At 52.8% G+C, this 20204-nt stretch overlaps 1 protein-coding gene across 5 annotated transcripts in view; it reads left to right on the top strand.

Moving 5' to 3' along the window:
* Positions 1-20204, top strand: part of OGDH (oxoglutarate dehydrogenase) — a 100150-nt gene that overhangs the window by 59620 nt on the left and 20326 nt on the right. For all 5 annotated transcript variants that reach the window (XM_030551759.1, XM_030551756.1, XM_030551760.1 and 2 more), the window contains 4 exons: positions 10574-10689; positions 13137-13291; positions 16958-17104; positions 18005-18095. In XM_030551759.1, the coding sequence (XP_030407619.1) occupies positions 10574-10689; positions 13137-13291; positions 16958-17104; positions 18005-18095 (509 nt within the window). The remainder of the gene's footprint in view (positions 1-10573; positions 10690-13136; positions 13292-16957; positions 17105-18004; positions 18096-20204) is intronic.

The following is a 20204-nucleotide window of genomic DNA, read 5'->3' as shown; positions in this document are numbered from 1 at the left end:
CCTCTGGGAGTGGCGCGGAGCAAGGGTGGGCAGATGGCAGCACAGCAGGGGTAAGGCGGCTGGTGGTGATGGCAGCAGCCGGCACCCCCCAGGCCCTCTTAAATTGCCTAGGGGCAGCAGGCAGGGCCAGCAGATGCTCCAGGGGAGGCGAGTTGGGACGGCAGACAGGGCCAGGGGAGAGACCTGCCCCCGAACATTGGTGGAGCCATGCCCCAGGGCCCTGAATATTACTAGAGCACGGACACCAGGGGCCCAAACAATTCACCACCCCTGCCCAGGTGCCCCGAAGCCCCCATCCTCTAGAGTGGAGGATGAAGGAGTGGGTGAGCCACCACCTTGCAAAGAGCAAGAGGAGGCAAACAGCCTGCACACCTCTAGCAACTGTCGGGAAAGGTAAAGGAATGCTCCTCTATCTCCTGGGTCTGTGGTTCACCACCTTCTCTTTCTAGTGTCCTGTGTGGGTTCTGGGATGTGGCCGGGGGCAAGCCTGCCCATAGCTAAAGGCCTCTCTCCCAGCCTATGGGGAGCCTCCCTTGCCAGTGTGGCAGGTAGGCTCAGAGGGCCCCAGCCTAGTACCAAAGAGTTTCCAAATGGCCGGTGGCTTTTCACAAAACTCATTGGCATTAAGCACCCACTTCCTTCTTGAGGCCACAATTCTGCCGAAAGGCAGCATGTCCATGGCTGAGTTGTCAGCTCAGGCCAATGTAGCACTTCCCTGCTGCCTGTGCTTTTTTAGTACTGCTGCTGGAGTAGAGCTGAAATCCTATGTCCATTGTCCTGGCCTAATCCCTGCTGCCTTTTACGGCTTGACTACATGGGGAAATTGCTCCAGAATAAGGTAAGGTGTGAATTTAAAGCACTATTGGTATTTCAGAATAGGTGTCCACTATGGGACTTATTCTGATAAATTTCCTCATGTAGATTTCCCATTACACATCCTTACTCCTATTGGGGAATAACTTCCTTGTGACTGCAGTGGAAACTGATGTTAATCTAGTCACTAACATAACGTTCTTCGAGTGATTGCTCACATCCATTCCAGTTAGGTGTGCGCGCTGCGCGTGCACGTTCGTCAGAAACTTTTTACCCTAGCAACTCCAGTGGGCCAGCAGGTCGCCCCCTGGAGTGGCGCCGCCATGGCGCTCCATATATACCCCTGCCGGCCCACCCGCTCCTCAGTTCCTTCTTACCGCCGTGTCGGTCGTTGGAACTGTGGAGCGCGGCATAGCTGTCCTCCACGTCCCTAGCTCTCCTTGTTAACTCTCGTTATTGTTATAGTTGTTAGTTAGATTGTTAAGTGTAGTTAGTAAGTAATTAGGTGTAAATAGTGTTGTAGATAGTTATTCGCCGGGGGCTGTAGCCCTTTCCGGCACCCGGCACCGGGCTCATGCCTGGTTCGCCGGGCTTCAAGCAGTGTGCGGCCTGTAGGAAGCCTATGCCTACCAGCGACCCCCACGACGCGTGCCTGAAGTGCCTGGGGGAATCGCACAGATCGGACAAGTGCCGCATCTGCAAGGCTTTCAAGCCCAGGACAAAAAAGGAGAGAGATCAAAGACTCAGGACTCTCCTTTATGGAGGCGGCACTTGACCCGGCGGCTTCACAGGCCGTGATCTCGGCGCCGGCACCGGATCGCACCGGCACCGGGAAGATTCCCCGGCACCGACCTTCTCCGGCACCGGGTACAGAGCCGAGACAGTCAGTCTGCTACTCCAGCCAGGCAGACCTGACTGGAGCGCCCGGCCTCGGCATCGGCCGCGGCACCGTCGACTCCGGGCCCGGCGGGTCCGTCGAGTCCGGTGCCACCGAGCTCCCCCATAAGATCTGGGGTGGAGCTTTTGGTCCCATCTACGCCGGAGACCTTCGCCTCGGCACGGGACCTTATTGCCCTAACGGAGCCTACTCAGCCGCCACCTCCGGTGCGGGTCGCATCTAGAGGCAAGCCCATGATGTCGGCACCGTCTCGGGACTCGCGTTCGCAATCCCGGTCCCGACGCCACGGCAGATCAAGATCTCGCCGCCGCTCGCAGTCCCGGCACCGCTCCCCTCGGCGGTACCGGTCGCACTCGCGGCACCGATCGACCTCCAGACGGTCGCGGTCGGACTCCCGCCGATACCGGCACCGTGACTCCAGGAGCCAGTCCCGCCGTCACTCACCGCACCGGTCGACCTCCCGGCACCGAGCTGGTAGCAGGTCCCGGTCTTGGTCGACCTCCCAGCACCGCGTCGGTGGCAGGTCCCGGTCCCGGCACCGAAGCGGCGGCCGGTACCGGTCCAGATCCCGGCACCGAGACAGAACCCGGTCCCGATCCTGGCACCGCTATGACTCCCGGTACCGATCCCCGGCACCGAGAAGATCTTCGCTGCCGACTCGCGCAGACCCTTACCAACCAGGGTCGGCCCCGCCATGGCCTTCTAGGCAGCCGTCGGTGTCTTCGCAGGCAGACAGCGGGTATGCGTTGGGCACCGACCGGCAGGTGGCGCTTTTCCAGGACCCACCGCAACAGGACCAAGGCCCGCAGCAGTGGGGGTTTTGGACCCCATGGGCATACCATCAAGCCCAGGGCCCCCAACAGCTTCCTGTTAGACCTGCGACAGCGGAGCACAGGGTGCCGGAAGCCTCGTTGTCTCGCCCCCCTCCCTCCCCGGATGGAGAGGACGGGTCCAAGCAGCAAGACTCCGCTCTGGCTCCTGAGACAGAGGCGAGGGCCGAGGGGGACCCCCCATTGGACACTTTCTTGCCGGGGGTCTCCTCATCCTCCTCCCCTGATGAAGCGGTGGCTGGCACCTCCTCCAGTAGCCCCCCTCCCCCCCCCGCTGGATCTCAGGGCGCACCAAGACCTCCTTAGGCGAGTAGCTCAGAATTTGAGCCTACAAGCCGAGGAGGTCTCTGAGGTCGAGGATCCGATTGTCACCATCCTCTCGTCGGATGCTCCCACCAGGGTCGCCCTACCCTTCATTAGGACGATCCAGGCCAACGCCAACACAATCTGGCAGTCACCGGCCTCCATCCCCCCTACGGCGAGAGGTGTCGAGAGGAAGTACATGGCCCCCTCTAAAGGCTACGAGTACCTCCATGTCCACCCGACACCGGGTTCCCTAGTGGTGCAATTGGTGAATGACAGGGAGCGTCATGGACAGGAAGCTCCAGCCCCCAAATCCAGGGAGGCCAGACGTATGGACCTCCTTGGACGCAAAGTCTACTCGGCTGGGGCCCTGCAGCTCAGGGTTTCGAACCAACAAGCCCTGCTCAGCAGGTACGCGTTCAACTCGTGGGTGGCAGCGGACAAATTTAAAGAGCTGCTGCCACAAGACGCCCGCCAGGAATTTGCAGCCATCCTAGACGAGGGCAAGAAGGTTGCACGAACATCGTTGCAAGCTTCTTTGGACGCTGCAGACTCGGCTGCCCGCACCCTCACCTCGGGGGTAACGATGCGCCGTATCTCCTGGCTGCAGGTCTCTGGCCTTCCACCGGAGCTCCAACATACCATCCAGGACCTCCCGTTTGAAGGCCAGGGCCTGTTTTCAGAAAAGACAGACCCGAGACTTAAGAGTCTCAAGGACAATCGGGTCATTATGCGCTCCCTAGGAATGCACACGCTGGGAACACAGCGCAGACCCTTCCGGCCACAGCAGCAACAGCAGCGCAGGCCATACCCCCAGTTCCGCCAACGGCAGGACCTCAATAGGCGCCGTGGCAGGAATGGAAGGCGTAGGCATTCGGGGAACCAAGGGGGGCAGAATCAAAGCTCCTCTAAGCCCCTGCCTGGACCCAAGCCTTCATTTTGAAGGTGCGCCCGAGGGCGCAGTAACAGTTTCCCCCACGGATCCTCCCCCCCCCCCCCGTTTTCCAACCGCCTTTCGTTTTTCCTTCCGGCGTGGACCCAAATGACATCGGACCGCTGGGTCTTGCGTACGGTGCAGATGGGATACCGCCTGCAGTTTACATCGTTTCCTCCTTCCCGCCCCCCTTCCTCGTCCCTCTTCAGGGACCCCTCTCATGAGCAATTCCTTCGACAGGAGGTACGGACACTCCTCGACAAAGGAGCTATAGAGGTGGTTCCGGAAAACGAGAAAGGCAAGGGGTTTTATTCCCGCTACTTTCTGATCCCCAAGGCCAAGGGAGGCCTCAGGCCTATCCTCGACCTGCGAGAGCTCAACAAATACCTGGTGAAGTTGAAGTTCTGCATGGTATCCCTGGGGACCATTATCCCATCCCTGGATCCGGGAGACTGGTACGCCGCCCTCGACATGCAGGACGCTTATTTTCACATTGCCATTTGGCCATACCACAGATGGTTCCTTCGTTTCGTGGTGGGCCCCCTTCACTACCAATTTGCAGTCCTCCCATTTGGCCTTTCCACGACCCCGAGGGTCTTTACAAAATGCATGGCAGTCGTTGTGGCACATCTTCGGCGCAGTCGTATCCACGTGTTCCCGTACCTAGACAATTGGTTAATTCGGGGCACGTCGGAACTGCAGGTTTGCAGCCACGTCCGCGTGATCACCGGCCTGTTTGCTACCTTGGGCCTCATGATCAACATGGACAAGTCCACTCTGATCTCCACGCAGAGGGTGGAGTTCATCGGGGCCGTCCTGGACGCCACCGTCGCCAGGGCTCTTCTACCGTTGCCGAGGTACCAGGCATTGGCGGCGATCGTTCATCGATTTGCGGGCAGCCCCCTTAACATCCATATGGACATGTCTAACCCTGTTAGGCCATATGGCAGCATGCACGTTTGTGACCGGTTATGCTCGGCTCCGCATGAGGCCCCTCCAGTTGTGGCTCATCGAACATTACCGGCCAGCAAGGCAGCCGCTGGACATGCTGATCACAATCCCCCAGGGGGTGTTAGATTCTCTCGACTGGTGGCTGAACCAGTCGGTAGTATGTGCGGGGCTCCCCTTCCACCCGCCTCAGCCCTCGGTGTCCCTGACAACGGATGCCTCAGATCTTGGCTGGGGGGGCCCACCTGGGAACCCTGAGAACACAGGGCCTGTGGTCCCAGCAGGAGGTGAGGTTGCATATCAACATGCGGGAGTTGAGAGCGGTCCGCCTTGCTTGTCAAATGTTCTGTTACCAGCTTCAAGGTCGTTGTGTCGCGGTGTTTACCGACAACATGACGACCATGTACTATATCAACAAGCAGGGCGGCACCAGATCCTCTCCCCTATGTCACGAGGCGATGCGACTCTGGGACTTTTGTGTAGCCCACTCCATTCACCTCACGGCTTCCTTCCTCCCCGGAGTACGGAACACGCTGGCGGATCGCCTGAGCAGATCCTTCCTATCACACGAGTGGTCCCTTCGCCCGGACGTCGCCCTCTCCGTCTTCCAGAGGTGGGGTTATCCCCGTGTGGACCTCTTCGCGTCCGGGGGGAACAAGAAGTGCCAGGCGTTCTGCTCCTTTCAGGGCAGGGAGCCCGGGTCTATAGCGGATGCCTTCCTTATTCCATGGATGACCCACTTGTACTACGCGTTTCCCCCTTTCCCTCTGGTCCACAGGGTCCTTCTGAAGGTGCGCAGGGACAGGGCTCGTGTGATCATGGTAGCCCCGGCATGGCCCAGGCAACATTGGTACCCCATGCTGCTGGACCTGGCCATAGCAGACCCAATTCCCCTGCCCCTTCACCCGGACCTGATTACCCAGGAGAACGGGTCTCTCTGTCACCCGGACCTGCAGTCGCTGCATCTAGCGGCGTGGTTCCTGCATGGCTGACCGGTTCTGAACTGCGCTGCTCCACACCGGTATGGGAGGTGCTTTTGGGCAGCAGGAAGCCTTCCACGAGAGCGACATACTCGGCCAAGTGGAAGCGTTTCTCCTGTTGGTGCGTGGAGAAAGGTCTCCGCCCAATGGAAGTTTCGGTGGCCAATATCTTAGACTATCTTTGGTCCCTCAAACAGGGTCTAGAGATATCGTCCTTGCGGGTCCACCTGGCAGCTATCTCCACCTTTCACCCGGGTGGGGATGGCCGCTCCGTTTTTTCTCACCCGACGGTGTCTAGATTCCTTAAGGGGCTGGAACATTTATACCCTAACGTCCGACTTCCTGCTCCAACATGGGATCTTAACCTGGTGTTGTCTCGGCTCATGGGGCCCCCCTTCGAGCCGTTAGCTATTTGCTCCCTACTTTATCTCTCTTGGAAGACTGCCTTTTTAGTTGCTATCACCTCAGCTAGGCGGGTGTCAGAGCTCCGGGCTCTTGTGGTAGACCCCCCGTATACAATCTTCCACAAAGATAAGGTACAGCTGAGACCACACCCTGCCTTTCTCCCCAAGGTAGTCTCTACCTTACACATCAACCAAGAGATATTCCTCCCAGTTTTTTTCCCAAAACCTCACTCTTCAGGCAGGGAGCAGCAGCTCCACTCGCTTGATGTCCGTAGGGCTCTCGCGTTCTATGTGGAGAGGACCAAACCGTTCCGCAAATCCCCCCAACTTTTTGTGGCAGTAGCAGACCGCATGAAGGGGCTTCCTATCTCCTCACAGAGGTTATCCTCATGGGTTACTTCCTGTATCAGGACCTGCTATGAGCTGGCCCATGTTCCTACGGGCCGTGTGACTGCGCACTCTACCAGGGCGCAGGCGTCGTCGCTGGCTTTCCTCGCCCGTGTGCCCATCCAGGAAATCTGTCGGGCAGCGACCTGGTCATCGGTTCACACCTTTGCTTCCCACTATGCCCTGGTCCAGCAGTCAAGAGAGGACGCGGCCTTCGGATCTGCAGTGCTCCATGCCGCGACTTCTCACTCCGACCCCACCGCCTAGGTATGGCTTGGGATTCACCTAACTGGAATGGATGTGAGCAATCACTCGAAGAAGAAAAGACGGTTACTCACCTTTGTAACTGTTGTTCTTCGAGATGTGTTGCTCACATCCATTCCACACCCGCCCTCCTTCCCCACTGTCGGAGTAGCCGGCAAGAAGGAACTGAGGAGCGGGTGGGCCGGCAGGGGTATATATGGAGCGCCATGGCGGCACCACTCCAGGGGGCGACCTGCCGGCCCACTGGAGTTGCTAGGGTAAAAAGTTTCCGACGAACGTGCACGCGCGTCGCGCACACCTAACTGGAATGGATGTGAGCAACACATCTCGAAGAACAACAGTTACAAAGGTGAGTAACCGTCTTTTCTTGAGGCTCTCAGCATTTTCTTTGGCATTAGAAAACCCCCAGCCTAGGACTGTTCAGGTGACTGCCTGCTAGTCATGGAGAAGGAGCAAGGCACTCTGTGCAGTGTAGTCCCTCTCCTACCTGGTGACCTTGCTGCATCTCTCACACAAGCTGTTTTGGCTTCACCCTGGTGTGTGTAATTTATATATAAACAGCTTCACTTACATTGTGTTTAATTGCTCAACACAGCCAAAAGCAAAGGCTGAGCTGAGCAGTTGCTGGGCAAGCAATAAGTGATAGAGGAGGTAAAGAGACCAATTCTTATGTGTATGGAGCTAGATTCTGCCTTTTACTCCCTGGGCTCCATTTTACCCCAGAGCAGGGGTGGGCAAACTCTTTGGCCCAAGGGCCACATCTAGGTGGGAACATTTTGTGCAGGGCCATGAATGTAGGGCTGGGGCAGGGGGTTGAGGTGTGGGAGAGAGCATGGGGAGGGGAGTATGGTATGCAAGGCTCAGAGTAAGGGATTGGGGTGCACAGTGCGGCAGAGGGATCAGGTCAGGGGATTGGGGTGCAGCAGGGGGGCTCAAGACGGGATTGGGGGACTCAGGGCAGGGAGTTAGGGTGCAGGCTCCAGCCTGGCATTGCTTACCTCAAGCAGCTCCAGGGTGGCAGCGGCATGCAGCGGGGTTAAAGCAGGCTGCCTGCCTGCCCTGGCCCTGCACCGCTCCCAGAAGTGGCCGACATGTCTGGCAGTGGCTCCTGGGGTGAGCAGGGGAGACAGGAGGCACTGCTGCACACTGTCCTCACCTGCAGGTACCACCCCCAGAGCTCCCATTGGCTGTGGTTCCCTGTTCCTGTCCAATGGGAGCTGCTGGGGGCGGTGCCTTCAGGTGAGGGCAGTGCATGGAGTCCTCTGCCCTCTTTCCTCTCACCAGTGGAGGTGTGTGTGCAGGGACGTGGTGCCGGCCGCTTCTGGGAGTGGTAATCCCGCGGGCCTGATTGGAAAGCCCTGATGGGCTGGATCTGGCCCACGGGCCGTAGTTTGCCGTCCCCTGCCCCAGAGGTGTAAAATCCTGTTGTGGAGAGGAGGCATTCAGCAGCACAAACCACCTGCCACTGCAGTTCAGCTGGAGGCCCCAGATCTAACCAGCTGGACAGGGCACGAGCATCTTGGAGACACGAATGTAGTGCATGTGCCAGCAGCAGGATTCTGTGGAACTCCAGTGAGACCAGCTGTTCCTTCACCCCCACAGGCAGTGGCTGCCACGTTGCTTATTACTTGCCCATCCTCAGGATAACTCGCCTGTAGTGCAGTAGCACAGAGAGATGCCCATTGGAGTAACTAGAAAAGCCAAGAAGATAGACCAGGAACTTGCCACGGGTGGGTCCCTGCCCTATGGAAACTCCACTCTAACCGATTGAGGCTTTAACTGCAGGCTTGAATTTGTGCGTTATTAAAGTTGCACCCTCCCACCAAGGCAGGAAATTCTAAACAGCATCCATATTTGTAACGTCGTGCATTGTGGCCTCATGTAGCACAGCACGTACAGTGTGGGCAATGTAGGGACTGTGTAATGCAGAGTTGAGACTTTAGAGGGCCTGACTGTAGACCTAGAGAAGGTCACATGCATTCAAAGACTGGAAAGTTGATATGAGCTGCGATGACTCTTCTGTGTCATTCAGGCTTCGGCCATTTCATGGAAAGTGTATACTGCCATGTGGTCCCTAACCCTTCCTGTGGAAGGCACTAGTCACTCTGTAAATGTGTATTTAGCCACCCAGTAACAATCTTACTCCATGATCTTACCCATCCCTTTGGTGTCATCCTGCCAACGTGTGTGTGGCAGGATTCCAGAGTTGGCACTGTTATGACACATGGCTATTCATCCCCTTACGAGTGCAGAGGAGCTGCAGTGACTGCACAGATGCAAGTGGGATGGCCTGAGCCCTGGGCCAGATTAAACCCTATATCAAAGCTAAGCAGATTTTTCAGCACCAAGAGAGAACAAATGCTGTTTGTTTGCTTTTACTAGTTCACTACAGGTTCAGAAAAGGTCAACAAAAATGATTAGAGATATGGAATGGCTGCCATATGAGGAGAGATTAATAAGACTGGGGCTTTTCAGCTTGGAAAAAAGATGACTTAAGGGGGGATATGACAGAGGTCTATAAAATCATGACCTGGGGGGCACCAAATGAAATTAGTAGGTAGCAGGTTTAAAAAAACAAGAGTATGTAAATAAGGGTGTATGTACTAGCCAAACACTCCCACCTAGCTGCCTGCTTCTAAAAAATGATCATCTGCTCAGAGACAGTTGTGATGATGTTTAAATTGTAATCATGTGGGCCAGCGTACAGCTTTGGTAACGTCTGGGGGAGCTTGGTGGGGAAGAAACCTTTATAGCACAATTGGCCTGTTGGTAGAGGAGGAATGGCACATATAGGGCCATATCAGTAACATCTCTGGTTATCACTGACGTACAGGTCAGTCATTAAGGGATTGCCTCTGGTAATGGGATGTTGCATAGGCCTTGCTGCCCTGTTCTGAGCGCCTCGCCTCCCCCTTGCCAGTTCTTTGCTTTGAGCCTGTATTTGAGTCCCATGTAGATTTCCTTACAGACCATTAATTTATTTTAAGCTGAAACTTCCCATTTACTATGCCGAAAGCTTCAGCATCGCCGCCTCAGGTACCAAGGTGTGGTGGGCTTGGTGTAAGAACCTGTCAACCACAGGGGAAAACAAAGCTCCAAGGGTGGCCAAGTTTAAACTCATAGGCCTGAGCAGGCTAATGGGGCCATCTCTTGGGCAGAGTAGCAAAACCCTCCTGCCTGCCTGCCTGCCTACAAAGAGGGCTTTGCTCAAAGCACATGGGTCCCATTTATTGTAAAATACTTCTCTCCCCCACATGAGCTATTCAGAAGAGTCCACTGCAGAATCCTGAAACTGACACAGCTTTCTTATCTTGCTTTCCTTCCTTATTTTTTATTGTTTTGGGTCGGTCCGTTTAACCTTTTTGTTTTCTGCTTCAACTTTGTTTTGTTAATTCCAAACGTGGTGAAATCTGTTTGCTCAATGACTCTGGCCAATCCTCTTTGTTTTTCCTTCTCTCCCCTATATTATATTCTTAAAATGTATTTTGTGTATGTGGGATTCAATCCATCTCAATTCAACACTCAATTTAATTACCAATTTATATGCATATATTGCTTTGTTGTGTTTGTATCCTGGCGTTGCCTGCGTGCCTTTTGTAATAACCTTTTTGTTCTGTGCTTGTGTGTTTTGTTTAATTACTGCTTGGTTATTTATCCACACAAACCTCCTTCATGCTTATTTTTGGTTTTTGTGCTGCTTTTTTGTCATCCTCTCCACAACCCTGGTTCCTGTGTGACTGTCCGTGTCCGAAACGCACCCTTCTCTCTCTCTCTCTCCTGCTTTGGCTTGTCCTACCCATGAAATCCTGCAGGGTTTTATGGACTTGATGAATCGGATCTCGACAAGATCTTCCACTTGCCCACGACCACTTTCATTGGAGGCAATGAGTCAGCTCTTCCGCTCCGCGAGATCATCCGCCGCCTGGAGGTAAGACAAGTGCAGGGGAATTGCACAGCCTTCAGAAAACTAGGCTATTCCATTTGGTTCCCAATTTGGGATCTGTATCGGGAGATTTAATAATTAAACTCTGAATGCTACTTCCCCTTTCCTCACCAGAGATCAGAATTCTCTGTTCCCCTTTCCTTTATTACTCATATTCAGCCCTTAACGTGGCACTCTTCATCCATGGATCTCCCCAAGCTCTCCTCAGCAATAGGAGGCGCTGTTATCCCCATTTGACAGCGGGAGAAAGAGAGGCTATGAGAGATTGTGATATGCCCAAGATCACATAGTGAGTTAGGTCACTGTGACCTAACCAAGTTCTGCTTACTACCAGTCCAGGGACTGATATTGCCAGCCCCAAATGTATAGATTTCATAAGTGCGGTCCCTCCCCAAGAATCATGAGATCTTAATAAAAGTACTCCCAAATTTATTATTTGCCTTCTGGATTTTGAGCCTTTAGGATCACATTTTCCAGCCACACTCTGCGATCATGAGGGAATAGAAACTTTTCACTTATGAAAGGTGAGATTCTCCCATCATCACAAGACTCCAGGAGCTGGAAATTCAAGAAAAAAAATAGATATCATAAGACTCAAAAATATTATGAGAATTAGTAACACTGAGGGCCTGACCCATTGCAGACATCCCCAAAACAGTATTGAAGGCAGGAGAATGTCACTCCCAGCTCTGCACTCAAGATAACAGTGGATGGAGGAAGCAGCTGGGACCTGTAACTCAAGGCTTGGCAGGGAGAAAGCTTTCTGGCCCATGATGGATATTTGTAGTACTCCTCTCTTCCAGCAGCCATGTTATGTATCTGGAAGGTTCAGAGCCTCAGTCTGGGATTGAAGCAAATCTTTCCAACTCATAGTTGTGCTCTTATTCCAGGAGTTCAATCTCGGGGACTGGTGCTACAGGGCAGTGGGGTGCTGTCATAAGTAACTTGTGCCTCCTTCTGCCTCATCCAAGGAGCCACTGTAGGGAGAAGGAGAGCCAGATGCTTGCTAGGATGGTGGGTGCTAAACCCACTGGTTGTCTGTGGATGGAGGAGTGAGGTGATGGCCAAAGTCAGCCTGCTGTTATGGGGTTGGCAGGCACAAGGAGGGAGAGCTGGGCACCATCCCTCTGACAGATTCACTAAGGAGTTGAGATGAGGGAAGAGCAGCCCTGGCGCAAGCAGACACCTTGCTCTGTCAGTGGTTGGAGCATGTACCCTTGGCCTGCCGCTCTTGCAGGAGCAGGGAGGGAGCAGGTGCTGCTGATCATGCTTCCAATGAAGGAAGTAGGGCAAGGAGCCAGTTACTTGGGCACTGTCACTACTTTGTGCACCTAGTCACACCAGGTGCAACCATCCAACTGCCCAGCCCTCAGCAGCTCCTGCCCAGCTCAGCTTTGTTCATTCACACTATGAAGCTCCCTTCTCCCTAGGAGCCACTGAGTTTCATGCTTCACCCCAGTCTCTGTAGAAGGACTGTGATCACCTCCTTTTATGCATCGATGGTGGCAGCTGTGCTGTAACACATCATATATTGCAAGGGGTTGTGCAAATCCCAGATGATAGAATATTGCACATATTACCTTGATTATGAAAGGAGGAGCTGTGCATGGTAACTGTTCTGTCCTGAGGGCCGTGTCCTGGAGCTGTTGCTCTCTGAACCAGTCAGTGTTCAGAAAACGGTGTGTAATCTGTGGTTCACAATCTCAAATACAACACATTTTCTCAGTAAGATGCATCTAGTCTGAAACCATCAGCACAGCTTAAACAGGACAGCACCTGCCAAGCCATAGTCTCTTCATACCTTCAACATCAAGTCCTGACTGCTAGTCCTATGTGCTAACATTAAGGACCAGATTTCTAAGAAAGCTGAATGCGTTGGGCCTTGAGCTGTTGCAACAATCTGGCTCCATATATCTTTTGCCTCAGCAGGCCCTTCTCTGGTTATCAGGCAGGTTCTTGTTCCAGGTAACTCCCTAGCATGCACTGTGCTGTTGACAGTGCATCTCCCACACAACTTCATTGGGACTATGCCTGTGCCTTCTGCAGAATACCTCTATTCTGTAAGTATGGACTAACCAGCTCTCTGGAGCGACCCTATGGCTGATACAACCTCAGCAGCTTAGTGCAGTGCTGGGGAATAGCTCAGGAGAGGAGTGAGCAGTCTGTTGCAGGGCTGGATTTCACAAAACACTGGCAGGTCTCTTCGCTTTCTGATATGCCAGAGGCCCAGCATGCCCTGGTGTTAGGGGGATGCAGGAGGCCGTTCTAGTACTGCTTGGGCCTTCTGTGCCATTTGCAGGGCTCCTTGAATTCTGAACGAGGAGCCCATTCCACATGCGGTGACAGGCATTTATTACATTTTATACTTTGCAGGGCAAAAGTGACTTAAATTTCCTGCTTTACCTTGTGTTCCTCTTTGCTGTGTTAAACAGATGGCTTACTGCCAGCACATTGGCGTGGAGTTCATGTTTATTAATGACCTGGAGCAATGTCAGTGGATACGGCGGAAATTTGAGACTCCAGGAATCATGCAGTTTACCACTGACGAGAAACGCACCCTACTGGCAAGGCTGGTGCGCTCAACCAGGTATTCTGTCTACCTTTGGTGTCCCTCTGGTGCCATATGGATGGGGTGGGTCGGTGATGTCCCACGGAGCTCTTAGTGCCACTGATTTGCCTATGGTACTTGTCCAGCCCCATCACCTATGTATCTGAAACTCTCTCACTCTTTAATGTATTTATCCCACATTACCCTGTTATACAAATGGGGCAGTTGAGGCACAGAAAAGCTACAGGACTTGCCCAAGTCTGTAGCAGAGCAGGGACTTGAATTCAGGGTGGTTCTTCGAGTGCTTGCTCATATCAATTCCAATTAGGTGTGCGTGCGCTGTGTGCACGATCGTCGGAAGATTTTTACCCTAGCAACATTTGGTTGGTCAGCTGAGGCGCCTCCTGAAGCGGTGCCTTTATGGCACTGTATATATGCCCCGACCAACCCAATGCCTCCTCAGTTCCTTCTTACTACCTATGACGGTTTTTGGAACTGTGGAGCGTGGCTTAGCTGATCTCCACTATCCCTAGCATTCTCTTTAGTACCTGTTAATAGTTTCTGATTGTTGCTAATAGTTATAGTTGTGAATTACTTAGTATAGTTAGAGTTAGTTTAATTAGTGGGGGGGAGACGGGGTCTTCTCCCTTATCCCCTATCCTGGTACCCAGGCCCAGGCCTGGGTCTCCAGGCGTCAAACCCTGCTTGGCTTACCAGAGGTCGATGCCAATGGGAGACCCCCACGACTCATGCCTAAGGCTCCTGCACCGTCGACTCTAGCGCCACGAGGGCTGTCGAGCCCGGTGCACATAAGCTCCCCAGTGCCCACCGCGGTCGAGCTGAGACTACCCTCCACTCCAGAGATCTTTTCAATGGCGTGGGACTTGATCGCGCTCACAGAGCCGACCCTTCTGCAGATGGCAGCACAGACGGTGCTGTCCAAGGGAAAGCCGTCCCTCGTGCGACCACTGTTGCTGAGTGAAGGACGACGACACTGGTCTCGGTCCCGATCTTCTTCCTGGCACCCATCACGACGTCGCTTGCAGTCCCGGCACCGTTCTCGTTCTCAGTGCCGGTTGTACTTGCAATGCCACTACGGCTCGTGGAGATCCGGATCGTGTTACCACCTGTACCGAGCGGCACTCGACCTGGAGCCGATTCTGATGCCGATCTCGCCAGAGGTCGCCATCGAGATCCAGATCAGGCTCCTGGTACTGATACAACCGCAGGCACCGATCAATATCATCTCAGTACAGTTCTGTCTCACGGCACCGGTCCTCGGCACCGTACAGCACTGCGGTACTCGGCACCAGCACGTACAGCACCATCTTGGCCATCTCGCTCCACCTCTGTCATCTTGCTCACAAGGTGGCTATCACGCCCAGGACCAGGGAGGTACAGGCCAGTGGCTAGAAGGCCAGGACAAATATCAGCTTGTATTTTAAAGAATCCTTATTGAGGTTGCAGGAAGAAACATCCCGATGTGTAGAAAGAATAGTAAATATGGCAAGTGACCAGCTTGGCTTAACAGAGAAATCCTTGCTGATCTTACAATGCAAAAAAGAAGCCTACAAGAAGTGGAAGGTTGGACAAATGACCAGGGAGGAGTATAAAATATTGCTCAGGCATGCAGGAGTGAAATCAGGAAGGCCAAATAACATTTGGAGTTGCAGCTAGCAAGAGATGTTAAGAGTAACAGGAAGGATTTCTACAGGTATGTTAGCAACAAGAAGAAAGTCAAGGAAAGTTGGGCCCCTTACTGAATGAGGGAGGCAACCTAGTCACAGAGGATGTGGAAAAAGCTAATGTACTCAATGCTTTTTTTGCCTTTGTCTTCACGAACAAGGTCAGTTCCCAGACTGCTGCACTGAGCAAAACAGTATGGGGAGAAGGTGACCAGCCCTCTGTGGAGAAAGAAGTGGTTCGGGACTATTTAGAAAAACTTAATGAGCACAAGTCAATGGGGCTGGATGCGCTGCATCCAAGGGTGCTAAAGGAGTTGGCGGATGTGATTGTAGATGAGGCTTGGAAGTCACCTAACTGGAATTGATATAAGAAAGCACTCGAAGAAGAAACGGTTACTCACCTTTTGTAACTGTTCTTCGAGATGTGTTGCTCGTATCTATTCCATTCCCCCCAACCTTCCCCTCTGTCGGAGTAGCCAGCAAGAAGGAACTGAAGAAGGGTCGGTCCGGCAGGGTCGTATATAGAGCGCCACTCCAGGGGTCTCCACAGCCAGCCCAACGAGTAGCTGCTAGGGGAAAGTTTCCGACAGCCGAGCATGCGGCACACGCACACCTAACTGGAATAGCTATGAGCAACACATCTCGAAGAACAACAGTTACAAAAGGTGAGTAATGGGTTTTGTTGTTTTTTTTTTTTTTTCCTATATTGAGTCTGATCTCTAGCAACCTCAGCTGAAGTCTCGGAGAATATCTCACTGACGTCCTGACCCCTCGGCCTCCCATTTCTTTTCCACTGCCTCCTTGTTGACCTTAACCCTATATTAATTCCCACACTCCTTGCAATGGCTCCTCTCTCAACTTTGTCTGAGCACTGCTTTCACCAATCTCCCATCACCAAGTTCCTTCTCTCAGGCAATCATCTCATCTCTTTCAACATCACCTCTTGTCCCCTACCCCAAAGCTTCCTGTGGTCTCCAGACTGTCAACGCCTTTGATGGCCTTGCTGTTCTCAGATGTTTCCTCTGTCGATTTTTTTTACTGTGGAACTTCACTCAGCTATCCCCCATCTCCCCTAGTGCCTGAATCCTCTGTTCCTGAATGTTTCCAGGGAGAGTTTCACTTTCTCCATTATGAGCGTGTTTCTCTTCCTTCAGTCCTTCCCTCCTCTTTTCCATACAGTGCTATTCATCACTGCCCACTGGTTCCAGCTCACAGACACTCATCCTTTGCCTTCCTTCTGAAATGCCCCCCATCTTGCATCTTTTCCCCTCCCTGCTCAAGGTCTTCTCAGCTCCTTCAAGGAGATCAACAAGATTGAGTCTTCCACCAGCCCCCACTTCCCTTCTTCTCTTCTGTCACAGGCAGAGGTTTTTGATTGCTCCCTACCTTTGCCTTCTCCCCCTTTCCATCCCATCTCCATTCACTACCACTGCCCCCTGCGCCTCTCCTCTAACTCCTGGAACCTCCCCACTTGGACTTTCCATTCCATTCACTGCATCTGCTCTTCCCAAGTTCCCGCTTTGCAGCTGCTTCTTGGGGCCCTCTTTTTCCACCCCTCTGCAGCTTTTGGTGCTCTTGATTATAACGTTCCATTCTGAAATCTTGACACCCCCCCTACCCTTTTGGTTTCCACCACTTCAGACTACCACTGCCTGTTAGCCAGCTGGCTGTTGGCTGCTCATGGGAATTCTTGGCATTTACTTAAAGCTATATTTAGATTGTATATTTTATCCTTCTCTCTTGCCCTTCATGTGTTCCTTTCACTCTTAGATTAGGACCAGTGTTGGGCAGGGACTGTGCTGGACGTGGCTAGCACTTTGTACATAGTGCGTGCTGTGCTGGTAATAATAATTATAAGGGCATGACACAGCCAATGGTGCATAGAAGAATCACTTGCACAAGTGACCTGTCGGTCTATATCATCCATCTGTGACTCTCCCGCTAACATCCCTGTGGGTTCTCTGGCCCATGCAATAGGCTGGAGCCTGACCATTGACTTCTGTCTGACTCTGCCTTTCAGGTTTGAGGAGTTCCTCCATCGGAAATGGTCTTCGGAGAAGCGATTTGGCTTGGAAGGCTGTGAGGTGCTTATCCCAGCGCTAAAGACCATCATTGACAAGTCAAGTGAGAATGGAGTGGATTATGTTATCATGGGAATGCCACACAGGTAACAGGATCCTTCACTCTGCCCCATATTTTGGTGGCAGGGGCAGCTGGCACGTCAGAAAGATGTAGGCAAGTGGCAGTTGGTGGGGCTGAGGTGTAAAGGGAAGCTGGCTTCCCCTAGAACTCTTGCTCTTAGCATGAGATGACTGTTTGTTTGTTTTTTCCAAAGATTATTAAGTTTAATTTGATTGAAAATGGTATCAACAAACTGAGATTCAAATGCATCTTGGGCATTAGCATCACTCGTTCATAGCTAACATCACCCATTCTACAAGGCTGCAGGAAATGTATCTTAACATACAGGGAACACCCTGTGCCTTTCTAAACAAAATGCCCAGTAAGCCTTTAATCTAAGTTATGTGTTGTACCTCCTGCAGAGGAGCCAGGGGTTCCCTGTGGATATTGAGGCCCTGTTGCTCAGGTGCACAATACTAGGCAATTTGGACCTGTGTTTTAAGAGGTCTGGCCTTGCAACACAGATTTAACTAGCATCTGGGTCCAAATTAATTGGGAAGTGTAAAGAATGGTCTTCCTGAGGTGGCTGCCAGCATAGGGGAATCTCCTGTGGCTGTTTCTGCCGGAGTCCGGCATGAGTAAATCATAGCATTGCAAAAAGAACCCCTCATGGGACAGGGTGCTGCCAGGTGACCCACCTTGCTTTCCTCTTCAGAAGGAGCGCAGGGTACTGGAGTCTCTTGCCACAGACTGTACCACCAGTTTGGGGGGCGTGGGAGAAAGTAAAACTGCTTGTTCTTGGTGTAAAATAGAAAGAGGAGTGGGTCCTTTGCCTTGGTTTGAAGCATAGATGGTGGGGTGAGAAGCACTTTTTCCAGACAGGCAGCATAGAGTGCAAGGCGAGCTGTCCACCTGTAGCTGACTGACTGTGGCATTGATTTCACAGAGGGCGTCTGAATGTTCTCGCCAACGTGATCAGGAAGGAGCTGGAGCAGATCTTCTGTCAGTTTGATTCGAAGCTGGAGGCTGCCGATGAGGTGAGTGAGGTTTGAGTAGAGTCTAAGTAAGCAGCTGCATGAGTATAGGTACAGTATGCAGTGGGGTTCTTTCTCCAGGCAGCAGACGACACTTGGCAGTCCCTGTTCCTAGAAGCCCCAGCAGAATTCAGGAGAAGACCACATGAGTTGTCAGGCCTAGGGTCCCATCTAGCCTGGTATCCCATCTTTGACAGTGGCCAGCGCCAGCTGTATCAGAGGGAGGTGCAAGACAAGTGCCCTTAGGGAATAACCTGTCCATACGGGAAACCTCTGCCTGTTCCTGACCCTCGTCAGTTAGTGGTTGGCTTACCCTGAACCAGGAAGGTTCATAACCCTTCTGTTTTTCTTATCCTGTGACTTACCGTTGGGTGTTCTCCTTATCCAGGTGGATAACTAGTTATTTATTGATCCTGCTCAGTTCATGGCCTCGATTACCCTGTGGAAGTGAATTCTGCAGGGTAAATGTTGTTGTCAGTTGATCCAGTTTCCAAGCCAAGACAATACTTTATCCCATGACTGTTTTGTTTACCTTAATAGCTTCTTGTGAGACTTGGTAGCCTCTTCAAAATAGTCTTGAGAGTCCAGAAATTATGAATCTTGGTTCTCCTGTAGCCTCTACCTTGCTGTCAGAGATGCTAGCGGATTAGAGAGACGTGGTTGTTGGTTGACAAAAGCTGGGCTGATCTGTCCCTATCCTATGATGAGCTTCTAGATCAGGCTTCCCCCTTTCTTCCATGTGTTGTGGCCCATGTGTTGGTAGAGAGATCATCTTATGGAGCACCTCCCCTCTATAGCATGTTCTGATTTTTGGCCACATGCCATGCCACTAGCAGCTATAGTAATTCCTTGTTCCTCTTCGAGTGATTGTTCATGTGCATTCCACAATAGGTGTGCATGCTTGCCATGTGCACCGGTGCCAGAGGTTTTTCCCTTAGCAGTACCCGTAGGGAGGAGCGCCCCTAGTGACCCATGGTATGGCGCTGCCCTGATGCAGTATAAGGGGCGCTGCGCGCTCCCCCCACCCTCAGTTTCTTCTTGCTGCCAGTGAACATGCCTCAGAACTGCTCAGCTCCAGCTTTGCTGTAACTTTCCCTCTTGGACTCTGTTAGTTTGTAGTTAGTTGTGCCTGTAGTTTAAACAAAAACAAAAGTAGCTTTAGTTAGAATTAGTTAAGTGCACCTGGGTCGGGGCATGCCCTGTGCTCCAGGCTTTAAGTCATGTGACACTTGCAAATGGCCTGTGCCCATGAGTGAGCTGCACGTAGACTGTTTACGCTGTCTGGGGGACCCCATCTCAGTGACCGCAGCAAGATTTGCAGATCTTTCAAACCTCAGACCAAGAAGGAGCAGGACGTTTTGGCTCCAAGCCATCTTGACACCACTGCACCACTCCTAGTCAGCACTGAACACCATGGCATCGGTGCGCGGTGACCCAACAGTGCCCACCACCAGTCGGCACCACTCCCCGTCCATGGGACACACTGAAAAGGCGAAGAAGAGGTCTTGTCTTGTTCGCCAAGGCACCGGAGCAAGACTGGAGGACGGACTAGACCCACATTGGGCAGCTCTCGGTCCCCGTCGGCCTCGTGGCCTCCGACTCAAGGTGAGCGGAGTAGCCCAGCCCACTCCGAGCTGACCTCCCTGGATGCCAGTGGCCACATTTGGGTGCCCTCCATGCTGGATGCCCTGCAAGCGGCTTGAGACGTTATGTCTCTGCACCTACCATATGGACCAAGACATTTTCCTGATGATGCTCTGTCCCAAACCCCATATGTCCAGTGAAGAGCGCTGCCTCCACATGCTGGATGTGAGATAGGCCCTGGCCTTTTACCTGCAATGTACGAAACCATTCAGAAAGTGCTCTCAATAGTTCATCGCCTCTGTCAGAGTTGTCTGGCAAGAAGGAACTGAGGGTGGGGGAGCGCGCAGCACCCCTTATACTGCGCTAGGGTGGCACCGTGCTCACTAGGGTCGCTCTCCTATGGGTACTGCTAAGGGAATACTTCTGGCACCGCTGCACACACACCTATTGTGGAATGGACATGAGCAACACATCTCAAGGAACACCAGTTATGGAAATGTAACTGCTTTTTGGGGGGGAAGGGGAAGC

The sequence above is a fragment of the Gopherus evgoodei genome, chromosome 2, assembly GCF_007399415.2.
Source record: "Gopherus evgoodei ecotype Sinaloan lineage chromosome 2, rGopEvg1_v1.p, whole genome shotgun sequence".
Taxonomy (NCBI): domain Eukaryota; kingdom Metazoa; phylum Chordata; order Testudines; family Testudinidae; genus Gopherus; species Gopherus evgoodei.
Note: the sequence above shows the minus strand (reverse complement) of the source record. Positions and strands in the feature narration are given on the sequence as shown.